The sequence below is a fragment of the Hylobates moloch genome, unplaced genomic scaffold (assembly GCF_009828535.3).
Source record: "Hylobates moloch isolate HMO894 unplaced genomic scaffold, HMol_V3 SCAFFOLD_7, whole genome shotgun sequence".
Lineage (NCBI taxonomy): Eukaryota > Metazoa > Chordata > Mammalia > Primates > Hylobatidae > Hylobates > Hylobates moloch.
Genome location: NW_026652282.1, coordinates 97311993 through 97331618, shown reverse-complemented (window position 1 = coordinate 97331618; position 19626 = coordinate 97311993). Strand labels below are relative to the sequence as shown.

At 39.6% G+C, this 19626-nt stretch overlaps 1 protein-coding gene across 1 annotated transcript in view; it reads right to left on the bottom strand.

The window, feature by feature from the left end:
• Positions 1–15632, bottom strand: part of PLS3 (plastin 3) — a 53102-nt gene extending 37470 nt beyond the window's left edge. The window contains exon 1 of the mRNA XM_058441346.1: positions 15540–15632. Within this exon, the coding sequence (XP_058297329.1) occupies positions 15540–15632 (93 nt within the window). The remainder of the gene's footprint in view (positions 1–15539) is intronic.
• Positions 15633–19626: the final 3994 nt, after the last annotated feature.

The following is a 19626-nucleotide window of genomic DNA, read 5'->3' as shown; positions in this document are numbered from 1 at the left end:
AAAAAAAAGAAAAATGAAAATGATTACATGTTGCTTTCTCCTTTTTTGCTTTGGGTTTTTTCTCTCTTCTGATTTATTTTTTTGGTAGACTTTATTTTTCTTTATTTCTTTTTCTTTTTTGTAAAGACAGGGTCTTGCCACCTTGCCCAAGCTGGTGTCTCTAACTCCTGGGCTCAAGGGATCCTCCTGTCTGGGTCTCCCAAAATGCTAGGATTACAAGTGTGAGCCACCATACCCGGCCAATAGACGTTATTATTAGAGTAGTTTTAGGTTCACAGCAAAATCAAGCAGAAGTTACAGAGAGTTCCCATATACAGCTATGTGTTGCTTAAAGACAGGGATGTGTTCTGAGAAATGCATTGTTAAGTGATTTTGCCATTGTGCAAGCATCACAGAGTGCACGTACACAAACCTAGATGGTATAGCTTACTACACACCTAGACTATACAGTATGGCCTATTCCTCTTAGGCTACAAATGGCACAGCATGTTACTGTAGTAAACACTGTAGGCAATTGTAACACAATGGTATCTGTATATCTAAACATAGAAAAGGTACAGTAAGAATATAGTATTATAATCTTATGCGACTACTATCATACATTCGATCAGTCATTGACCAAAACATCCTGTACCTGAGTGGTACATTTGTTACAATTGATGAACTTACATCATTACCACCCTAAGACTCTGGTGAACATTAGGGTTCACTCTTAGTGTTGTACAATCTGTGGGTTTGGACAAATGTATAATGACATGTATCCACCATTAAAGTATTACATAGAGTAGTTCCACTGCCCTAAAGATGTTGCCTTTCCAAAAAAGTATACTACGGGTTAAATTTCACAAACGATACAAAATACATTTTGAGAGCTTACATTTATCCCTTTTAGACATTTTATTAAAAGGCAACAAATTACTCACCAACTTATGTTTTGGCCAAGAAGTGTAACACTCAGTATAGAGAGGTAGGGGCTGGAAGTGTTAGGGAGGGATTCATAAGAGAGCTGGGCCACATCTATCTTTTTCACAGAATTGTTGCTATTTCTAGAATTTATCACAGCCCCTGGCACATAGTAAGGCACTCAATAGAACAGAACTTTAATAAAATTAATCCCTTCAACAACTATGCACCGAGTATTATTAATACATTATACAAATTCATTTGCATATTAATTTCCTGAACCCTCACAATAGTCCTATGAGCTAAATATTCTAATCTCCTTTTTTTTTCCTATTAGAAGACCTGGGCTCTCAGGACTGGAATTCACACTCAGGTTTCTCAAATCCTGGAGAAGTTTTAAAATGACCATATGATGCTATTAGCTAAGTTTTTACCATAATGTAACAGACACATATAGTGACTGGTGTTTTAAAAATTAAATAAAACCATCAGCCGGGCGCAGTGGCTCACGCCTGTAATCCCAGCACTTTGGGAGGTGGAGGCAGGTGGATTGCTTGAGGTCAGGAGTTCGAGATCAGTCTGACCAATGTGGTGAAACCCCGTCTCTACTAAAAATACAAAAAGTAGCCAGGTGTGATGGCGGGTGCCTGTAATCCCAGCTACTCGGGAGGTTGAGTGAGGCAGGAGAATCGCTTGAACCTGGGAGGTGGAGGTTGCAGTGAGCCGAGATCGTACCACTGCACTCTGTGAGTGAGTGAGACTCTGTCTCAAAAAAAAAAAAAAAAATTAAATAACACTAGACTCTTAAAAAAAGATATAAAACAAAGCTGGCCTATTCATAAACTTTTCTTACTTATGATATCAAGATGCCACTAAAGATGGATAACTTCTCAGTAGACAGGTTGGATGAAAATACCTTTCAGAGTAATCTCAGGATCTATGAGGGAAAGAAAGTTCTTCAGTTAGTAATGAAGTTAGGCTTTGTGTTTTTTTGTTGTTGCTGTTGTTGTTTGTTTGTTTGTTTGTTGAGACAGGGTCTTACTCTGTCGCCCAGACTGGAGTGCAGTGGTGAGATCACGGCTTACTGCGACCTTGACTTCCCAGGCTCCTCCCTCCCAGGTGATTCTCTCTCCTCAGCTTCCCAAGTAGCTGAGACTATAGGCACGGGCCACCATGCCTGGCTAATTTTTGTATTTTTTGTAGAGATGGGGTTTCACCATTTTGCCCAGGCTGATCTTGAATTCCTGGGTTCAAGCAATCCACTCACCTCAGCCTCCCAAAGTGCTGGTATTACAGATATGAGCCACCATGCCCAGGCCTGAAGTTAGGCATTTTAAAGATTAAGAATAAAAAGAACTGCAATCCCAGCACTGCAGGAGGATTGCTTGAGGCCAAGAGTTTGAGACAAGCCTGGGAAACCTAGTGAGACCTCGCCTCCAAAAAATTTTTTTTTAAAAATTCCTAAGTTAAATGCAAACGAATAGTAGTAATTCTAAAAATATTCTGTTTCACTAATATGTTCAACACTCCCCATTACAAAAATATGACATGGGATTTATTCCAATTTTCTTCACACCTTTTAAGCAATCATGTTTTTAATAAAACATTATTACACATCTCCATGAATTATACCAAGGAGAACAATGTCACAGAAAATTTAAAAGTAAGACCATCTCAGAAATCTAAAACATGTGGCCTCTCTCTTTTATCTCTAAAGGTCCTTTCCAGTTTCGGCAGATAGTGAGTCAGTAATAATTTAAAGTATGTGGGTAAAGAACAACTAAAACAAACCTATACAACTGAGCTTACTCTCACACTACCATATCACTTCTATGCAAAAGAAAATTAGGTCTCGGTGCAGTGGCTCATGGCTACAATCCCAGCACTTGGGAGGCCAAGGCGGGCAGATCACTTGAGCCCAGGAGTTCCAGACCAGCCTGGCCAACATGGTGAAACCCCATCTCTACCAAAAATGCAAAACTTATCCAGGAGTGGTGGTGCGTGCCTGTAATCCCAGCTACTCTGGAGGTTGAGGTGGGAGAATCACTTGAGCCTGAGAGGTTGAGTCTGCAGTGAGCCATCAGTGCAAAACTGCAAAAAAAATTAAAAAATAAAAAAATAAAGAAATAAAAAAAGAAATTAGATAAGATGGATCTGGACATAAACCACTCCTGCACCCCACCCGCCTTATCCCTGCTGACCAGTTGGGATCTGATTAAATCCTGTAGAAATTTTCTCCCCAACCTGCCCTCCCTGTTACTTCTCAAACAAGTTTACCAATATTTTAGGCATCTGCTATACACCTAGTTCTTGCCCTCAAGGAATTTACAATCTGCTGAAGCAAACATGAATAATTACAATATGACACAAAGTGAATTAGTGACTGCAATAAAAGGTACAAATATCCATTTTTTTAGAAGAAAAAAGTCTCTACAGACTTTAAGGATTATTAATTTCTTCTCAGAGTGGCCAGAAACGCAGCTCTTTTTTTCTTCCTATAAAATTAGCAAGTGCTGGCTCATGCCTGTAATCCCAGCAATTTGGGAGGTGGAGGCGGGCAGATCGCTTGAGCTCAGGGGTTCGAGACCAGCCTGGGCAACATGGTGAAACTTCGTCTCTACCAAAAATACAAAAAATTAACTGGGCATCGTGGGTGGTGGCGCATGCCTGTAGTCTCAGATACTTGGGACACTGAGGTGGGAGGACCGATTGAGCCCGGGAGGTAGAGGATGCAGTGAGCCATGAGCACGTCACTGCACTCCAGGATGGGTGACAGAGCAAGACCCTGTCTCAATAAAAAAAAGTAAAAAATAAAAATGAATTAAGAAATGCTTAGATCTCATAGAAATAATTTTAGGGCACCAGTTTAGTCCAAAAATTAATCCAGTGCATTAAATATATATACATTTTAAAATTTTCAAGTTTCTTATTTCTAATTGCCTTTAAAAAAGCCTAAAGTGACTTTGCATATGTAACTCAGATTTTCCATCTATTGGAGACATTAAAGAGACACACTTCAATGAGAACAAAAAGAAGGAATTGGAACATGCACATATCCTTAAAACCGTATTTCCAGACAAGGTTATTTCAGGATAACAGAATACTTTAATGCAGGACTGTCCAATTTAAATAAACCCATATTCATTTATTGACAGTTATTTGAAAGGAAATAAAGAAATGCTACTCTGAAGTACCTGGGCCAAGACTAAAAAATATAAAGCCAAATTTAAAAAGCTCACAATATATGCTCTAGTTGATACAATTGTAAAATTTGCCATTTGAAGCTTAAAATAAAGTTGTTTAATGTAGATTTCTTTATGCCACCATGAATTAAAAAATGGTCTGTCCTTAAGACTATTCATAGGTACTTGATGGTGTCTTTAAGGAAGTCAAGCAGTAAAGTACTATCTTGAGAGAAAACATCACATTAAGTAACTTGGAAATGAGTGAAGATATTAAAAAATTAAAATCTTACAAATTAAAATAACAGAAGCTCTATTCCTCTTCATGGGGCATTCATTGTACTATAGGACTTTTTTCTCTTAAAGCTACTAAAACATCCCGGATGGGTTCACAAAGCAAAACACAAGATTTGACATCAATACTGCCCTGTAGACACTTCATTTAACCTCAAGTACCAGTACACCAAGCTGTTGTACCGCGCCCAAGGTGGTAGTATGTTTTAACAGAAAGATGTTGGATGTGAAATTAGAAGGCATCAATTATTGCTCTGGTTCTGCTATTCCCTAGTAATGTGTCCATGAGCAAGTTTAATTAATCTGTCTCAGCCTAAGTTTCCTCATTTGAAAACAGTGATAATAATACCTACTTCCCCCAGGTCCTAATGAAGATTACAGATGGTATGTATGACAGCATATTGTGAACTATGAAGTATTACATAGCAACTTCAAATCCTTCATGAAAGAAAATAGGTAATAAATGAATGCCTGGGTTAATTGTGAAGAGCTGTATAAATAAATATAAGGCATTAGTTCTACTAATAGCCTTTTACATGGCATAAATGAAAAGTTATCTCATCTCCCTATAATTACTGACTACAGAGTATAATAGGTCTCCCTCATATATAAAAATTACAAGCCTTTAGTCAAAGTAATTTAAGAAGGATGGGCCTAAAGGAAAACCTGTCAGTCACTTTTTATCCATGATTCAATTTGGCTCCTCCATAAGGCCAGTTTCTAAACACAATTTAAAGAGCAGACAGGAGATATACAAACAAATAAACAACAATTTTTCTTTAAATATTTTAGGATCACTTTTCAAAATAGCTAACAGTTTGTCAATATTGTCACATTCCTCCTAATTTGCAAATTTTTTCATGAGTACTGGAAAAAGGTGAAGAGAAAGTATTACTTGCTGAATAAAAGTTTAACCCCAATTTCACAATATGTGATTGACAGGCAAAGGAAAAAAACCCTGATTTTCAAATATGTCCTCTTTCCCAGTCTGTCTTCCCACAAAAGTGGACTTTATGTGTTTATTTTTTTTTTGAGACAGGGTTTCACTCTGTCACCCAGGCAGTGGTGCAATCTCAGCTCAGTGCAGCCTCAATCTTCTGGGCTCAAGCAATCCTCCTGCCTCAGCCTCCTGAGTAGCTGAGACTACAGATGTGTGCCACCACGCGAAAGTGGACTTTATTTACATGATGAGAGAGAGGGAGAGAGAAAGAGAACTGACATTCAAAGAAAAGAGATATATTTTTCCTCCATTTAAACTCAGCAATTTTAATACTTATCAGAAATAAAACCTCCTGGAGTCTCTACGTTTTTCTGAATTTGCTCATCTGCAAAGCACTTTGATCTGTCCCAAATTCTGTTTCCTCCTTAGCTCCTATGCCTGCCATTTCTGTAAAGGAAAAGGGAAAGCTGTAGAAAAAAGCCAGCCCTCCTTCACTAAACATATAAGACACAGGAAAACAGATTTTCAAATAAGGGAATAAAACAAAAGCAAACAAAACCTTGCTTGTTTGTTTTTTCATAAAAGGATATAGTGTACAACTGGGTATGAATTCAGGGCGTCACCCATAGAAGAATCTTATGCCTATGAAGTCATCCCTAATTACAGAGTTCGACTAACAATACTGCAATTATGAAACCACTCCACCGGCTCATTTAACTATACATAAACCCTAAACACAGATCTTTGCTGAGAAAGATATACCTACAACTACCTGAAACTATTACTCAAATTCTGAAAGGTATTTGAAGGGGGACGGGGGTGCCTATTTTATCTCCTAAAGCACTCACTCACTTTAGGAATGCAGCTGACTGAATAATCTACTTATTCATCTGTGTCATTCAGTACCATGAGGTCCAGGAGAAAGAGAATGCACATGGGAAACTCATCTGGGAGTAACCAACTTTGATCATAAACTTGATTTTTTTTTCTTGAAATTGAAAGGCAGCCAAAAGATAAAAACAGGACATTCACCAGAGACTTCATCCCAGCCACTAGTATGGTAAATAGAATTGGAAAAGAGAAGCTCATTACTTAAATCAGAGATTGGGCAACACATACTTGAGCTCCTAAAATGAACAAGAAAGCAACAAAGAGGGGACAAAACATGGAAGAAATACATTATTTCACTATAAATGAAAATAAACAAGTTAGCCACCATTATGTGTGAACAATTCAAGAATGATCAGAAAAGGGGTGTTGTCACCTTCCTCCACCCAAAACAGGCAGTGCTTTTGAACACCCACACTTTGCATACCTACCTTTACCAATAGAAACTGTCATCCTGCCACCTCCCTAGTTAGGTAAGTGAACAGCTCAGCACTAGTCTCTAGCTTAGATGGGTGTGCAACACTGTGGGCTAAAACTCACCTATTCATACTATGATTACTAGAGCTCCAGTCTCATGTTTCCTAATGACTTTAGAAGATTCCCAACTTGAATGTCTACCACACTCACCCACTTATTTATTTATATTCATCAAGCATTAACTTAAGGATTAGTATGTACCAGGCACTGTGTTGGGTGCTCCAGATAAGAGACAATTAGGATCTAAATCTCCTTCTTTCTGGAAGAGCTTACTGTCTAGTGGGGGAAACAGATGGAAAAACAAAGATACAACATTACTGCTATCATGCCATCATAGTTATATATACTAAATGGTAGGCGTCAGAAAAGTTTTTTCTGAGGTGACATTTGAACTCTGTCTTTGAGCGCAAGTAGGATTTTCTGATAGACATCCCCGGTAAGGGCATTCTCAGAGAGACATCACTGGAGCAAGGGTATTGTGCCTAGGGTTAGTGACAGACACACTCACAGCAGCAGATCAGGGTCCAATTTAGAAGTGGCCAAGGGAGAAGGAAAGTCAGTGAGGAAGATTCAAGTTAGGGAAGTCTAAGTGTCTCCAATCTAACTTACTGCCACATTATTTTCCCTGTTTTTTTCTAACTCTTTCTCCTGCCAAATCAGGTCTCATTTTCAACTTTCCCACTTTCCTCTGTCTCCAGACTGCAGTCTGACCATAAAAAACAAAGGGAGGATCAGTCAACCACCAATCCCTCTGGATTCTTGCCTTGCAATCTCTGAGATTCTTCCATCGTATCTGTTTATCACCTCATGTCTGGCCTACTCCACAAGTTTTTTTTTTTAATTTTTTATATATATGTTTTTATTATACTTTAAGTTCTAGGGTACATGTGCACAACGTGCAGGGTTGTTACATATGTATACATGTGCCATGTTGGTGTGCTGCACCCATTAACTCGTCATTTACATTAGGTATATCTCCTAATGCTATCCCTCCCCCCTCCCCCCACCCCACAAAAGTTTTTTTTAATCAGGTCTGCCTGCTGTTCCGTCTTCCTCCAGTGCAATCTTTACACTGCTAATCTCCTGAAGAGTAGATCTTATAAACATTCCAGACAAAAGAAAGTCCCACCTTTTTAGTACAGCATTCAAGGCCCTACACTTTTCTGACTTGACTTCTAGCTTTATGTCTGCCCATCTTTCCAATGCTACTTCCCGTTATATGTACTACACCCTTGAACCCAACACTCTCAAGAGACCTTATTCCCCAAACAGGCCATGTATTATCCCGCTTCTTCCACTCCCTGGAGAGACCACTGGGTCTCTCCAGTGGAATGCTCTTCACCCATCTATCTAGACACTTCAAAAGCATATTTCAGGAAGTATCTTCAGATTGTCCGCACCCAAGATAAAATTTATCTTCCCAGTACTCTCACAGAACTGTGTTTCTTCTATTACAGCTGGTTCTGGATTCTCCTCTATCAGTACCTTTTGTTTTATCCTGGTCTCTTCTGCTTTTCCTGTCTCCCATTAAGAACTTCCTCTCTCTCTATCTGCGTCTCATGCTTAGAATACCCTCCTCTATTTTTCCTCTCTCTCTATCCAAATTCTACTCACCCTTCAAGCAAGGTTCAGAAGCCTCATCCTCTCCCAAAGCATGTTTCCCAATGACTCCACCTCTCACTGATCTTTCTCTTCAACTCCCACAGAATTTAGAATCTTGCCACAGAATTTAGAATCTTGCCACAAAATTTTGAAATTTAATTATAGACTTCTCCCTATAGTTACATAAGTGGATATGAGGACAGTCTAGCTGGGACTTCCATTGTCCTACTTGGTTCAGTTTATCTACCTTCTTTACATAGATTCTTAAACTTGGTCAAAGAGAACAATCTTCCTCAATAAAAGAAAATCCTTCTTTCATGAATAGCACACAAAAACTTGTGTAATTCTTTGCTCTGCAAGTCTCATTTCAAGACTGTTTGTTTCTGGAGAACAGTCTAAACTTCACCTTTTACTCTCATTGCTGGATGTTGGTTACATAGGCATGGCTTACAAAATATACCAACTGAGGCTGAGGGTGGTGGCTCATCCCTATAATCCCAGTGCTTTGGGAGGCAGAAGTGGGAGAATTGCTTGAGGCCAGGAGTTCGGGACCAACCTGTACAACATAGCGAGACTCCTTCTCTAAAAAAAAAAAAAAAAAAAAAAATTAAATCAGCCAGCATGGTGGCCTGAGCCTGTAGTCCTAGCTACTAGGAAGGATGAGGCAGAAGGATCACTGAAGCCCAGGAGCTTGAGCCTGCAGGGAGCTATGGTTGCCTGCCTCTAAAAAAATAAACATAAAAAATGAATAAAATACTCCAACCAATTGCAATGTTTAGAGGGAGTGAAAATTCCCAGTATTCCCAATATCCAGTGTTCACAGCACTGAGAATTTGAAAGCTAAGAAGTCTGTAGAGTTCCATAACTTCATTCCCTAAATTGTATTAGGGAATAAACAAGTGCCTGGGATAGTCGTTGACTTTGCCCAGGACACAAAGCTGTGAAGCACAATTAAAAAGATGTACTTCTCGGCCAGGCGCAGTGGCTCCTGCCTGTAATCTCAGCACTTTGCGAGGCCGAGGCGGGCAGATCACGAGGTCAGAGATCAAGACCATCCTGGCCAACATGGTGAAGCCCCGTCTCTACTAAAAATACAAAAATTAACAGGGCCTGGTTGCACGTATGTGTAGTCCCAGCTACTCAGGGGGCTGAGGCAGGAGAATTGCTTAAACCCAGGAGGCGGAGGCTGCAATTAGCTGAGATTGGATCACTGCACTCCAGCCTGAGCGACACAGCAAGACTCCACCTCAAAATAATAATAATAATAATAATAATAATGTGTTTCTCCAAGCATAGCTGAAAAAAAAAAAAGCAAAAGCATGTGTTGAAGGAAAGGTAATTAACTGTTTTTTCCCTCTTTCCTTTTTTTTTGAGATAGAGTCTTGCTGAGATATCCAGGCTGCAGTGCAATGGCATGATCACTGCAGCCTCCAACTCCTGGCCTCAACTCAAGTGATCCTCCTGCTTCAGCACCTCCCACCCTCAGTAGCTAGGACTACAAGCATGCACTACCATACTCGGCTAATTTTTAAATTTTATTTATTTCTTTTCTTTTTTTTTTTTTTTTTTTGTAGAGACAGGATCTCACTATGTTGCCAAGCTGGTCTAAAATTCCAGGGCTCAAGTGATCCTCCCGCCTCAGCCTCCCAAAGTGCTGGGATTACAGGCTTGAGCTGCAGTGCCCAGCCAATTAACTACTCTTCCCAGAAAAACAAAAACAAAGAGACTACACGTTGCTTTGCAGAGAGAAGGTCCATGCCTAGTATAGCCTTTGGAAAATAACTTAAAAAGCTCCTAACAAATATGACCATGATATCGAGAAATAAGAACAGTTGCCAGAAAATGCAGATAGTAACCCCCTCCGGCTAATACTAACTTGTTTTCATTACTTAAAAGGATAAGGGATTCACTTAAGCCTTGAACTAAAATAACCAAAACTTTAATTGTATAAAACATACAGAATATAGACAATGAGTTCAGTAAAGACTATACAGAGTTCTAAAAGTTATTTATTTAAAACATTGGTGTTAAATTGGCACTGATCATAAAACGCAATATGCTGAAAAAAAAGCACACAAATGCTTACTTTCTCCTATGACACATTCATTCCTATATATGACAGGCTTCTGCTTCTCTGTATTAATACTGCTTAATTTCAGCCTCTTGAATGCTAAGTATTGTGAACAACCATTCCCATTGCATCAGTGCTAATAACTTAGTCTTAATATAAAACAAACACTCAAGTATCTATGTGATTTACTTTTCATTTTAATATTTTTTTCTTTCAAGATTTTTCTCAAGAACAAGTGGCTTGGAATTTTGCTTGACTCATTTTAGAAAACTTTCACGGAATCTTGGTAAAGGAGTAATTGTAAAGGCTTAAGAGGCTATACGCATAATTTTTATTTAATGATTTATTGCTCTGAAAGTCAAAATAAGGGAGTCAAACTCTAAATGCCCTCATGTGTGTCATAGGTTCCTAGTCCTAAAAGTCTAGGAAAGGTTGAAGCAGAAGGAAAAGTGGTGAAGTGTTTTACCGTGCATTAATTCTAGCACATCAGCATTATCAAAAATTGCTGCTTCTCCTTCTTCTTTTTTTTTTTTTTTGAGATAGAATCTCACTGTGTTGCCCAGGCTGGAGTGCAGTGTCATGATAACTGAAGCCTCCAACTCCTGGGCTCAAGAAATCTTCCCACCTTAGCCCCCTGAGTAACTGGGATTACAGGCACGCACTACCACCCCAGCTAATTTTTGTATTTTTTGGAGAGATGGGGTTTTGCCATGCTGTCCAGGTTGGTCTTGAACTCCTGGGATCAAGTGATTTGTCTGCTTTGGCCTCCAAAAGTGCTGAGGTTACAGGTATGGGCCGCCACGCCCAGCCACAAATTGCTTCTTACAGTCAATGTGGCGAGCAAACATCTATGAAAGAAATAATCACCACGTATAGCAGACTTTACTTCGGAAAGTTATTTTTCAGGTCTAGCTCTTCTGTTCATTCTACTTAATATTTCAGCTGCAAATTGTACAAGTAAATAGAGGACATCATTAGGTACCCCAAATAAAATTGACCGTATTTTCTCATGAGGCATTATTATATACACTGATTAGATTGTATAGTATCAGGAACTAGAGAATAAAGTAACTGGCTGATGGAGCATAAAGCTGGATATATTTAGCAACTGTGCTTCTACAATTCACATAGAATACAATGAAAATAAAATAAGATATCATAGAACAAAATCATATCATGCCAGATAACATAATATAAAATTTCAGGGATACTTGTAAAGTAACCTGAAAAACCTTACTACTATTTCCATGACAAAATATGTTTCGAATTCCAAATTAATTGAGAAATGAACTTTAGAAGGCTCTATCTGTGACTGAAGGCTAACTCTACCTTTTATCCAACTCCAAGTAGCTGCCTACCTAATAACTATAATTCGGCCTTGGATATATCTAAAACCTTTAAGGAAACTTAAACATCAGTCTACTCTTTAATGTGAAGAAGAGATTGCTCTGTTCTGCACGTACACTGCCCCAATAACCCCTGTGGATGCATAAGAAACATATAATGGTTTATTAAGAAGGGCGGGGAAGAGAGATGAGAGCAGAAGAGTTATTTGCAAAGTTGAGCATGGGGTTAGACTAAGCCATTTTAGCCCTCTTCTACCACTGTAATACCCACAACGAATTAAACCATCTCCAATTTTCTGTTTGTATTATATTATATTACATTATATTATTATTATTAGTTTTGAGACAGAGTCTTGCTCTGTCGCCCAGGCTGGAGTGCAATGGCATGATCTTGGCTCACCGCAACCTCCATCTCCCGGGTTCAAGTGATTCTCCTGCCTCAGCCTCCTGGGTAGCTGGGATTATAGGCGCCCACCACCACGCCTGGCTAGTTTTTGTATTTTTACTAGAGACGGGGTTTCACCATGTTGATCAGGCTGGTCTCTAACTCCTGACCTCAGGTGATCCACCCGCCTCGGCCTCCCAAAGTGCTGGGATTACAGGCGTGAGCCACCGCACCCAGCCTTATTTTATATTATTATTATTTTCTTGAGACAGAGTCTTGCTCTGTCACCCAGGCTGGAGTGCAGTGGCTCTATCTCAGCTCACTGCAACCTCCGACTCCTGGGTTCAAGGGATTCTCCAGCCTCAGCTTTTGCAGTTGCTAGCATTACAAGCATGCGCCACCATATCTGGCTAATTTTTCTTCTTTTAGGAGAGACAGGGTTTCACCATGTGGGCCAGGCTTGTCTCGAACTACTGACCTCAAGTGATCTGCCCACCTAGGCCTCCCAAAATGCTGGGATTACAGGCGTGATCCACTCTGCCCAGCCTTGTATTATTTTAAAGAAGATGCGTCATAGGGTCATAGTTGCTAACCAGTTCCTCCCCTTCCCCATATTCCTATAGCCCTTTTCAGCTTTCAGGGTGATGACATCTATTTCTTTCTCTATCTCCTCCACGAGCCTGTGAGCTCCTTGAAAGCACGGTTGGTATCTTATTTGACTTTGTATCTTGGCTCACCACAAGCGCCTACTGAAAGTTTGTTCAATAAATAAACTTCGATGGAGGTGAGTAGAGAAAGTGCACAGACCTACACATCATGCAGGCTATATAGTCCTCTCACGTGGTTTTAAAAACACATACTCTATTGGAGAAAGCTGTGAACAAAATAGTCAAGTTCAATGACGTCTTCACATTCTTCACATACAATTGGCCTGTTATCATGCTTTAACTACCCTTGTTTAATACTTCAAGATACTAAAAAACTCTTCAAGATGTTTGTGACCTGTCCTTTGAATTTAGCTGAAAATCAAACAGAAATAAACCTTTTCAGAAGCAGTTTTTACTTTCAACCATTTTGGCATTCAAGCAGCATATTTCACCTTTACAGTCATACACATCATGCATACATCATGTTTTGACAGGCCTGCAATTTATAGATAAAAGTTGACATTTAGAAGTAAATATAAGGAGTTCAAGACCAGCCTGGCCAATATGGTGAAACCCTGTCTCTACTAAAAACACAAAAATTAGCCGGGCGTGGTGGTGGGTGCCTGTAATCCCAGCTACTCGGGAGGCTGAGGCAGGAGAGCTGCTTGAACCCGGGAGGTGGAGGTTGCAGTGAGCCAAGATCGTGCCACTGCACTCCAGCCTGGGCAACAAAAAAAAAAAAAAAAAAAAGAAAGAAAGTAAATATAAATTGCCCCAAACTAAAGGTCTACTAACATTTTTCATTGTCACTATTTTCAATATATACAAGAGAAAATAGCACAAAAAAACACCCATAAACCCATCACAGATTCTGCATTTATCCAGATTTCCCCACATTTGCTTGGTTCATCTATTCTCTCTTCCTGTCCTTTCTTCTCCCTCCCTCCTTCCCTGTCTCTCTTCCATGAATTATTTTAAAGCAAATCTCAGAAATCCTGTGATTTCACCCCTACATAGCTATTAAGAAATGAGTTCATTTTTCTGGAAATACCTCTATTCTGTGCTATAATTGATCATTAGCTAGATTCTAACTGATCTTTTGTTTTGTTTTGTTTTGTTTTCAGTACCAATATCTATGAGTCACTTAAACCCCAAAGGGTGCCCAATCCTGTGTCATTTCCTGGAGGAATATCAAATACCTCCATTTTAGGTAAAAGTTTCCTTTCCTCTTTTTATACTTAATAAACAAAGATAAGATCTGAAAGCAATGGCTACTTAAAAATAAATTAATACATAGCTTTTTCCAATAATAGAAATATTCAATTCAATTTGGTCAGATTAAAGACATCATTTAAACGTTTTTCAGGCAAGAATTCTGCAGCTATTTAATGCAAGTCTCAATTATGGTCTAAAAGCCCCTTTTCCTGGGATGAAGAATACTATTTCAAACCCAAAGACACAACAAAAAGACACCTCTCCTTCCCCTAGCTTCAGAAAGCTAAGGTACATTAACTAACTTCTTAGATTGAAATAGCCCACTTTCCTTTTAAAAGGTCTAATGTCTTCCATGCCTAAGTCAACTTTTAAATCTATACCCAAAATCTGAATAATTTATGGGAAAATAAATCTACTGCTAATGAAATTAATTAATTCTCATACCTAAGAAGTATTTCCAGTTTCCTTTCTTATGAAAATTAACATATGTTTGAGTGAAGCCAAGGGCGACTTTCAGGGATATGTGTGTGTGGGGTGTGTCTGTCTGTGTGTGTGTGTGTGTGTGAGAGAGAGAGAGAGAGGGAGGGAGAGAGAGAGAGATGCTAGGCAAGATCAGACTAGTTACCATGCTTCATTTCAATTCAAAATAAAAATGCCATAAAATATTGTGACCTACAACTCAAATCACTATATACACTAAGCAGAAAGCTATCGGCAAGTCACTGAAAATGCCTCTTGCAGTGTTATATACCTTACTTATATGTTAGCAAATACAGCACTTGTTAATTGAAAAAACTGGTGTTTTGTTTCATGCTTCGCTTTTTACTTCATATGCGCATACTAAGTACAACCAGTCCGAGAGGTGACTCAACTCAGAGTGAGGATTGACTGTATAACTAGCTATACTTCCCTTTGCCAGAAATATGGGGAAATTAAACTTATATGACAACCATGTGATGGAAAATCCTGATGTATCCGAGCACCAGAAATCACTATTGCTGCCAAGTACCAATAACACCATCAAAATTTAATCACAAGGGATGTTTATTATTTTGTAAATTATAAACACTAAGACAACTGCTTGATTTAACTCATATAGAAAGAGTAGAATATCAATCTAATCATGACATGTTCTGTCATGACAGCCACCTCAATCTCCATTTTATAGAATTTTGAAAAACCATGTAACTGGGATCAAAGGCATTTGAAATCCCACCCCCAGCACAAATATAGACAATAATTTCTATTATTTAATGTTTTAGATACTTAACTTGATAAATACGGCTGTATAATTAGGATTTCAAAACTTATTTTTAAAAAGTATAAACTCCCTAAACATTCTCTAAATAAAGAAAAATACAGAATACACACAGAACAGGTTAGAATCTAAACTTCAAAATTTTCTCTTAACAAAAATTTTATTCTACTTGAATAAATAATATTTTTAAAGGGACTCCAAATGTTTACCCAAATAAATAACAGGAATTTCAAGCTTTTTAAAGTAAATTTCTGCTTAATCGTTTAGTATTTAAATTTAGATTTAGTAATCTGAAAGTTAGAGCCTGTCAAAATAATATTAAAATAGTTACCCGCTGAGAGCAAACTTGTTTCTTTCCTTTCTCGCAGCACTGATAGACAGAACCTTCTCCCACGCCCAGAAGAGCAATCTGGAAACCCAACATTCTTCTTACAATTGCAACTTTAGAGAGCAAGTCACAACACTTCCTGCTAGAAAAAGAGAACACCCTGACAAAAGAATGATACAATACTTACGAATCCCCTTCCTGTCAGCCTGGCAGTATTTTGCCGAGAATTTAATAAATTCTAATTTAAACGCAGCATTTAGAGAGAAAAGTTTTCTTTTTTCTTCTTCCTTCCCCCCCCCCCCCCAAAATCATACAAGGACTCAGGGGAATTTAAAGTTAGTTCAGGTCAAATAGCTATAACCCATATACCTATTTAGAGTTTGAACAGTAGCCAAGTAACCTGCTTATTTTAGAACACATGGAACAGCTTCTCCCCAGTGCCCAAGTCACTCGTCTATAGTCAAGAACATCACTTGCGAAGGCAAATTAACTCTCAGGCCACTCACTTACAGTCTCTATTATTCATTCTGATCCATACACAACATTTACACCCCATATGCTAAGGTGCTGTAGCATTTATTTCAAATATATACATTTTGATTTATGTCAAAAATGTAAGCTCTTCTGTGTAGGAACTATATTTTCTGCTGGCATAGCACACAGGAACTAAGCCAACACTTGCTGAACCGAATAATTTTCTAACTGAGAGCCATAGTAAAGAGGTCTGGAGCCAGATTGGGTTCGAATTCTGGCTCCACACTTTATTAACTGTGCAAATTGCTTAAAACTCTTCTGCCTCTATTTTCTCATCCCGGGATGAAGATAAGAGCAACTCCATCATATCACAGTTCACTATTTTATACATGGTTGTAAGGCTTAAATGATTTAATATGTGTCATAAATTTAGATCATAGCCTGGCGCATGGTAAGTACTAGATACGTGATAACTGATCTCATTATTGAAATTTGCCTTTAACTGGTCTAGCAATCTAATCAGTGAATTGCTAAATTAAGCAAGTAGTTAGTTGTGAGTGCCTTTTATGAGAGAGAACAATCAGTTGGAGCACTGGGCTAGGCTGAAGAGGCCGTTTCTGTACTGACATAGGGCAAGTTAATAATTTGAAAGGAAATGCAGCACAATGAAAGCATCAGGGTCTTAGGAGTCTGACAGACCTGTAAGTCTGTGTGACCCTGAATAAATTACTTAGCTTCTCTGAGCCCCGGGTTCATATCTATAACAATGGAGCTATTCCACATATTTCACAAGGTCCACACGATGACCCAATAGGAAGATATAAATATGTAAGAGTGTCTGGGTCCAACAAGGTACTCAGTAAGTAGCAGATATTATTATCATCTATCTGGGATAAAGCATGCATAATGCCATCTGCTGCTGTAATCTACCTCATGAGAATGAAAGAAAGTGAGACAATAGATAATCTAGTCCTTCATAAATAATATACAACAAAGTATTTTATGATAGCATACTGAACTCTCAGCATAAGGAGGTGACTCACAGTGTGGGCACCTGTGAAAAGGAGCCCTCACCGGATCGTCCCCATTATGAGGCAGACAGTGTTCTCCTGTCCTCATCACTAACCACCATCAGCAGACACTGGGTTACATTTTGTCTCCTTCATGGAAGTGCTTTAATTTATTTCACCAATCACAAAACCTTCGTGAAATATCAAAAGGCAACACAATGCAGAAGAGAAGGAATATAATGGCAGGAGTCAGAGGACATGTTTTTCCTTCTGTCCTTGTTGCTGACTCACTATGTGAATGAAGCTTCTTCAACTTTTCTGAGTACCAAATTCTCCATTTCTAAAACCAGCATAGAACCATCTGCCTGTGGCCTGTCAGGGAATAGTAGGTAACTACCAAGCATTCTGAGCTAATTTGAAGAGTATGTGTTATCATGCATTTTTCAGACAGAGAAAACCAGGGCACAGGCAACTGCCTCAGGTAAGAAGACAGTATCAGTTTAGACCAGAAATGTTGGCTTTTCCCCAGCCTTACCTTTTCTTTAGCCACACCTGTTGCCTCAAACCACTGAGATGGGTCTGTCCCAAATGCTACGTAACCACCCTTTTCAGATATGTAGTAGTATCATTGAGGAAATTAATGTTTTAAATATGTAATTCTTCATTTTAGAAGACAGCTTTCTCTCGTTTCAAGTTTTACAGGTCGTTGTAACAGTACTACTTAAAAACTGTTTTTCTGACTTTTCCTTTCCTGGTCGTCTGGAATATATATGCTCTCCAGCTTTCCAAACTCCAAGGCTAATCTTCGATCAGTGTGATCTGTCAACACCGAGTTACTAATTCTAAAGTCACTTCACCTTAATATAATAGCATATATTTCTACTGCAAAGCATTGTAGTTAAAGTTCTAGGAATAGATATGCCCTTCAAAAGGGCACATCTTCTACTTAGTAAATGCTAGGTAGGACATAAAGACAGTTTTGGGTTTTTTGTTTTTTGTTTTTGAGACAGAGTCTCGCTCTGTCACCCAGGCTGGAGTGTAGTGGCGGGATCGCGGCTCACTGCAAGCTCCACCTCCCGGGTTCATGCCATTCTCCTGCTTCAGCCTCCCGAGTAGTACCTGGGACTACAGGTGCCCGCCACCACGCCCGGCTAATTTTTTTTGTATTTTTAGTAGAGGCGGGGTTTCACCGTGTCAACCAGGATGGTCTCGATCTCCTGACCTCATGATCTGCCCGCCTCAGCCTCCCAAAGTGCTGGGATTACAAGGCGTGAGCCACCACGCCCGGCCAGTTTTTTGTTTCTTTTCTTTCTTTCTTTATTTTTTTGAGACGGAGTCTCGCTCTGTCACCCAGGTTGGAGTGCAGTGGTTCAATCTCAGCTCACTGCAACCTCTGCCTCCCGGGTTCCAGCTATTCTCCTGTCTCAGCCTCCCGAATAGCTGGGATTACAGGCACCTGCCACCATGCCAGTCTAATTTTTGTATTTTTAGTAGAGATGGGTTTTTGCCATGCTGGCCAGGCTGGTCTAGAACTCCTGACCTCAGGTGATCCACCCACCTTGGCTTCCCAAAGTGCTGGGATTACAGGTGTGAGCAGTCGTGCCTGGGCTAAAAGACAGTTCTACCACATCAGTAATTTAACCAGTTTTAGCATGTGGCCCATTTTGTAAACTTCTATCTCATTCACCAACCGAGTTGTGTGTGGGTATGTGCGTGAAGGGGGCGGTGGGAAGCGTGTCTGTGTATGTGCATGTGTGTGAACAGGAGCTCGGTTTTTACTATGGGTGATGAACACTGGTTTGGGAATGCAAGACGGTGGCAAGGGTTCTGTAATAAATTCTACATTTTAATCAGCAGGCCACAGAATGAAAACAGCTTTTAAATTGCATCCCAAATTCATCAAAATAAATGCTAAGGAAAGCCGATGGAAACAAAATTCTCACCGTCACTCTCTCTAGATGTTACAAACAGAAACCATAAAGTTAAGAGTTCAGGCCAGGCATTAAGAGTTCAGGCCGGGCTGGGTGCAGTGGCTCAGGCCTGTAATCCCAGCACTTTGGGAGGCTGAGGTGGGTGGATCACCTGAGGTCAGGAGTTCGAGACCAGCCTGGCCAACGTGGTGAAACCCCGTCTCTACCAAAAATACAAAAAAGCCAGATTGGTGTCGTGTGCTTGCAGTCCTAGCTACTTGGGAGGCTGAGGCAGGAGAACAGCTTGAACCCCAGAGGTGGAGGTTGCAGTGAGCAGAAATTGCACCACTGCACTCGAGCCTGGGCCACAGAATCAGACTCCATCTCAAAATACAAACATAAAGTTAAGAGTTCACACACATGCACTTGTGGACACACTCCCATCCCAGGGTGGAAAAAAGAGGCACACCCCAAAAAGTTATGGGAGTTTCACATAAGTATCAGTGGAATATGTAGCTGTAACACAAGAGCTAGGCATAGTATTTTTAAAGTCTCTTACAACTTTCATCCAGACGTCATGCTCTCCACCACACCCAGTACTAGGTATACTTTCCGTGTGTGACACGTACATTGGAGGCCTCTCCCACTGTGCTTAATGACACACCTCAGCAACACTCATCTATTTTCCTTTCATGA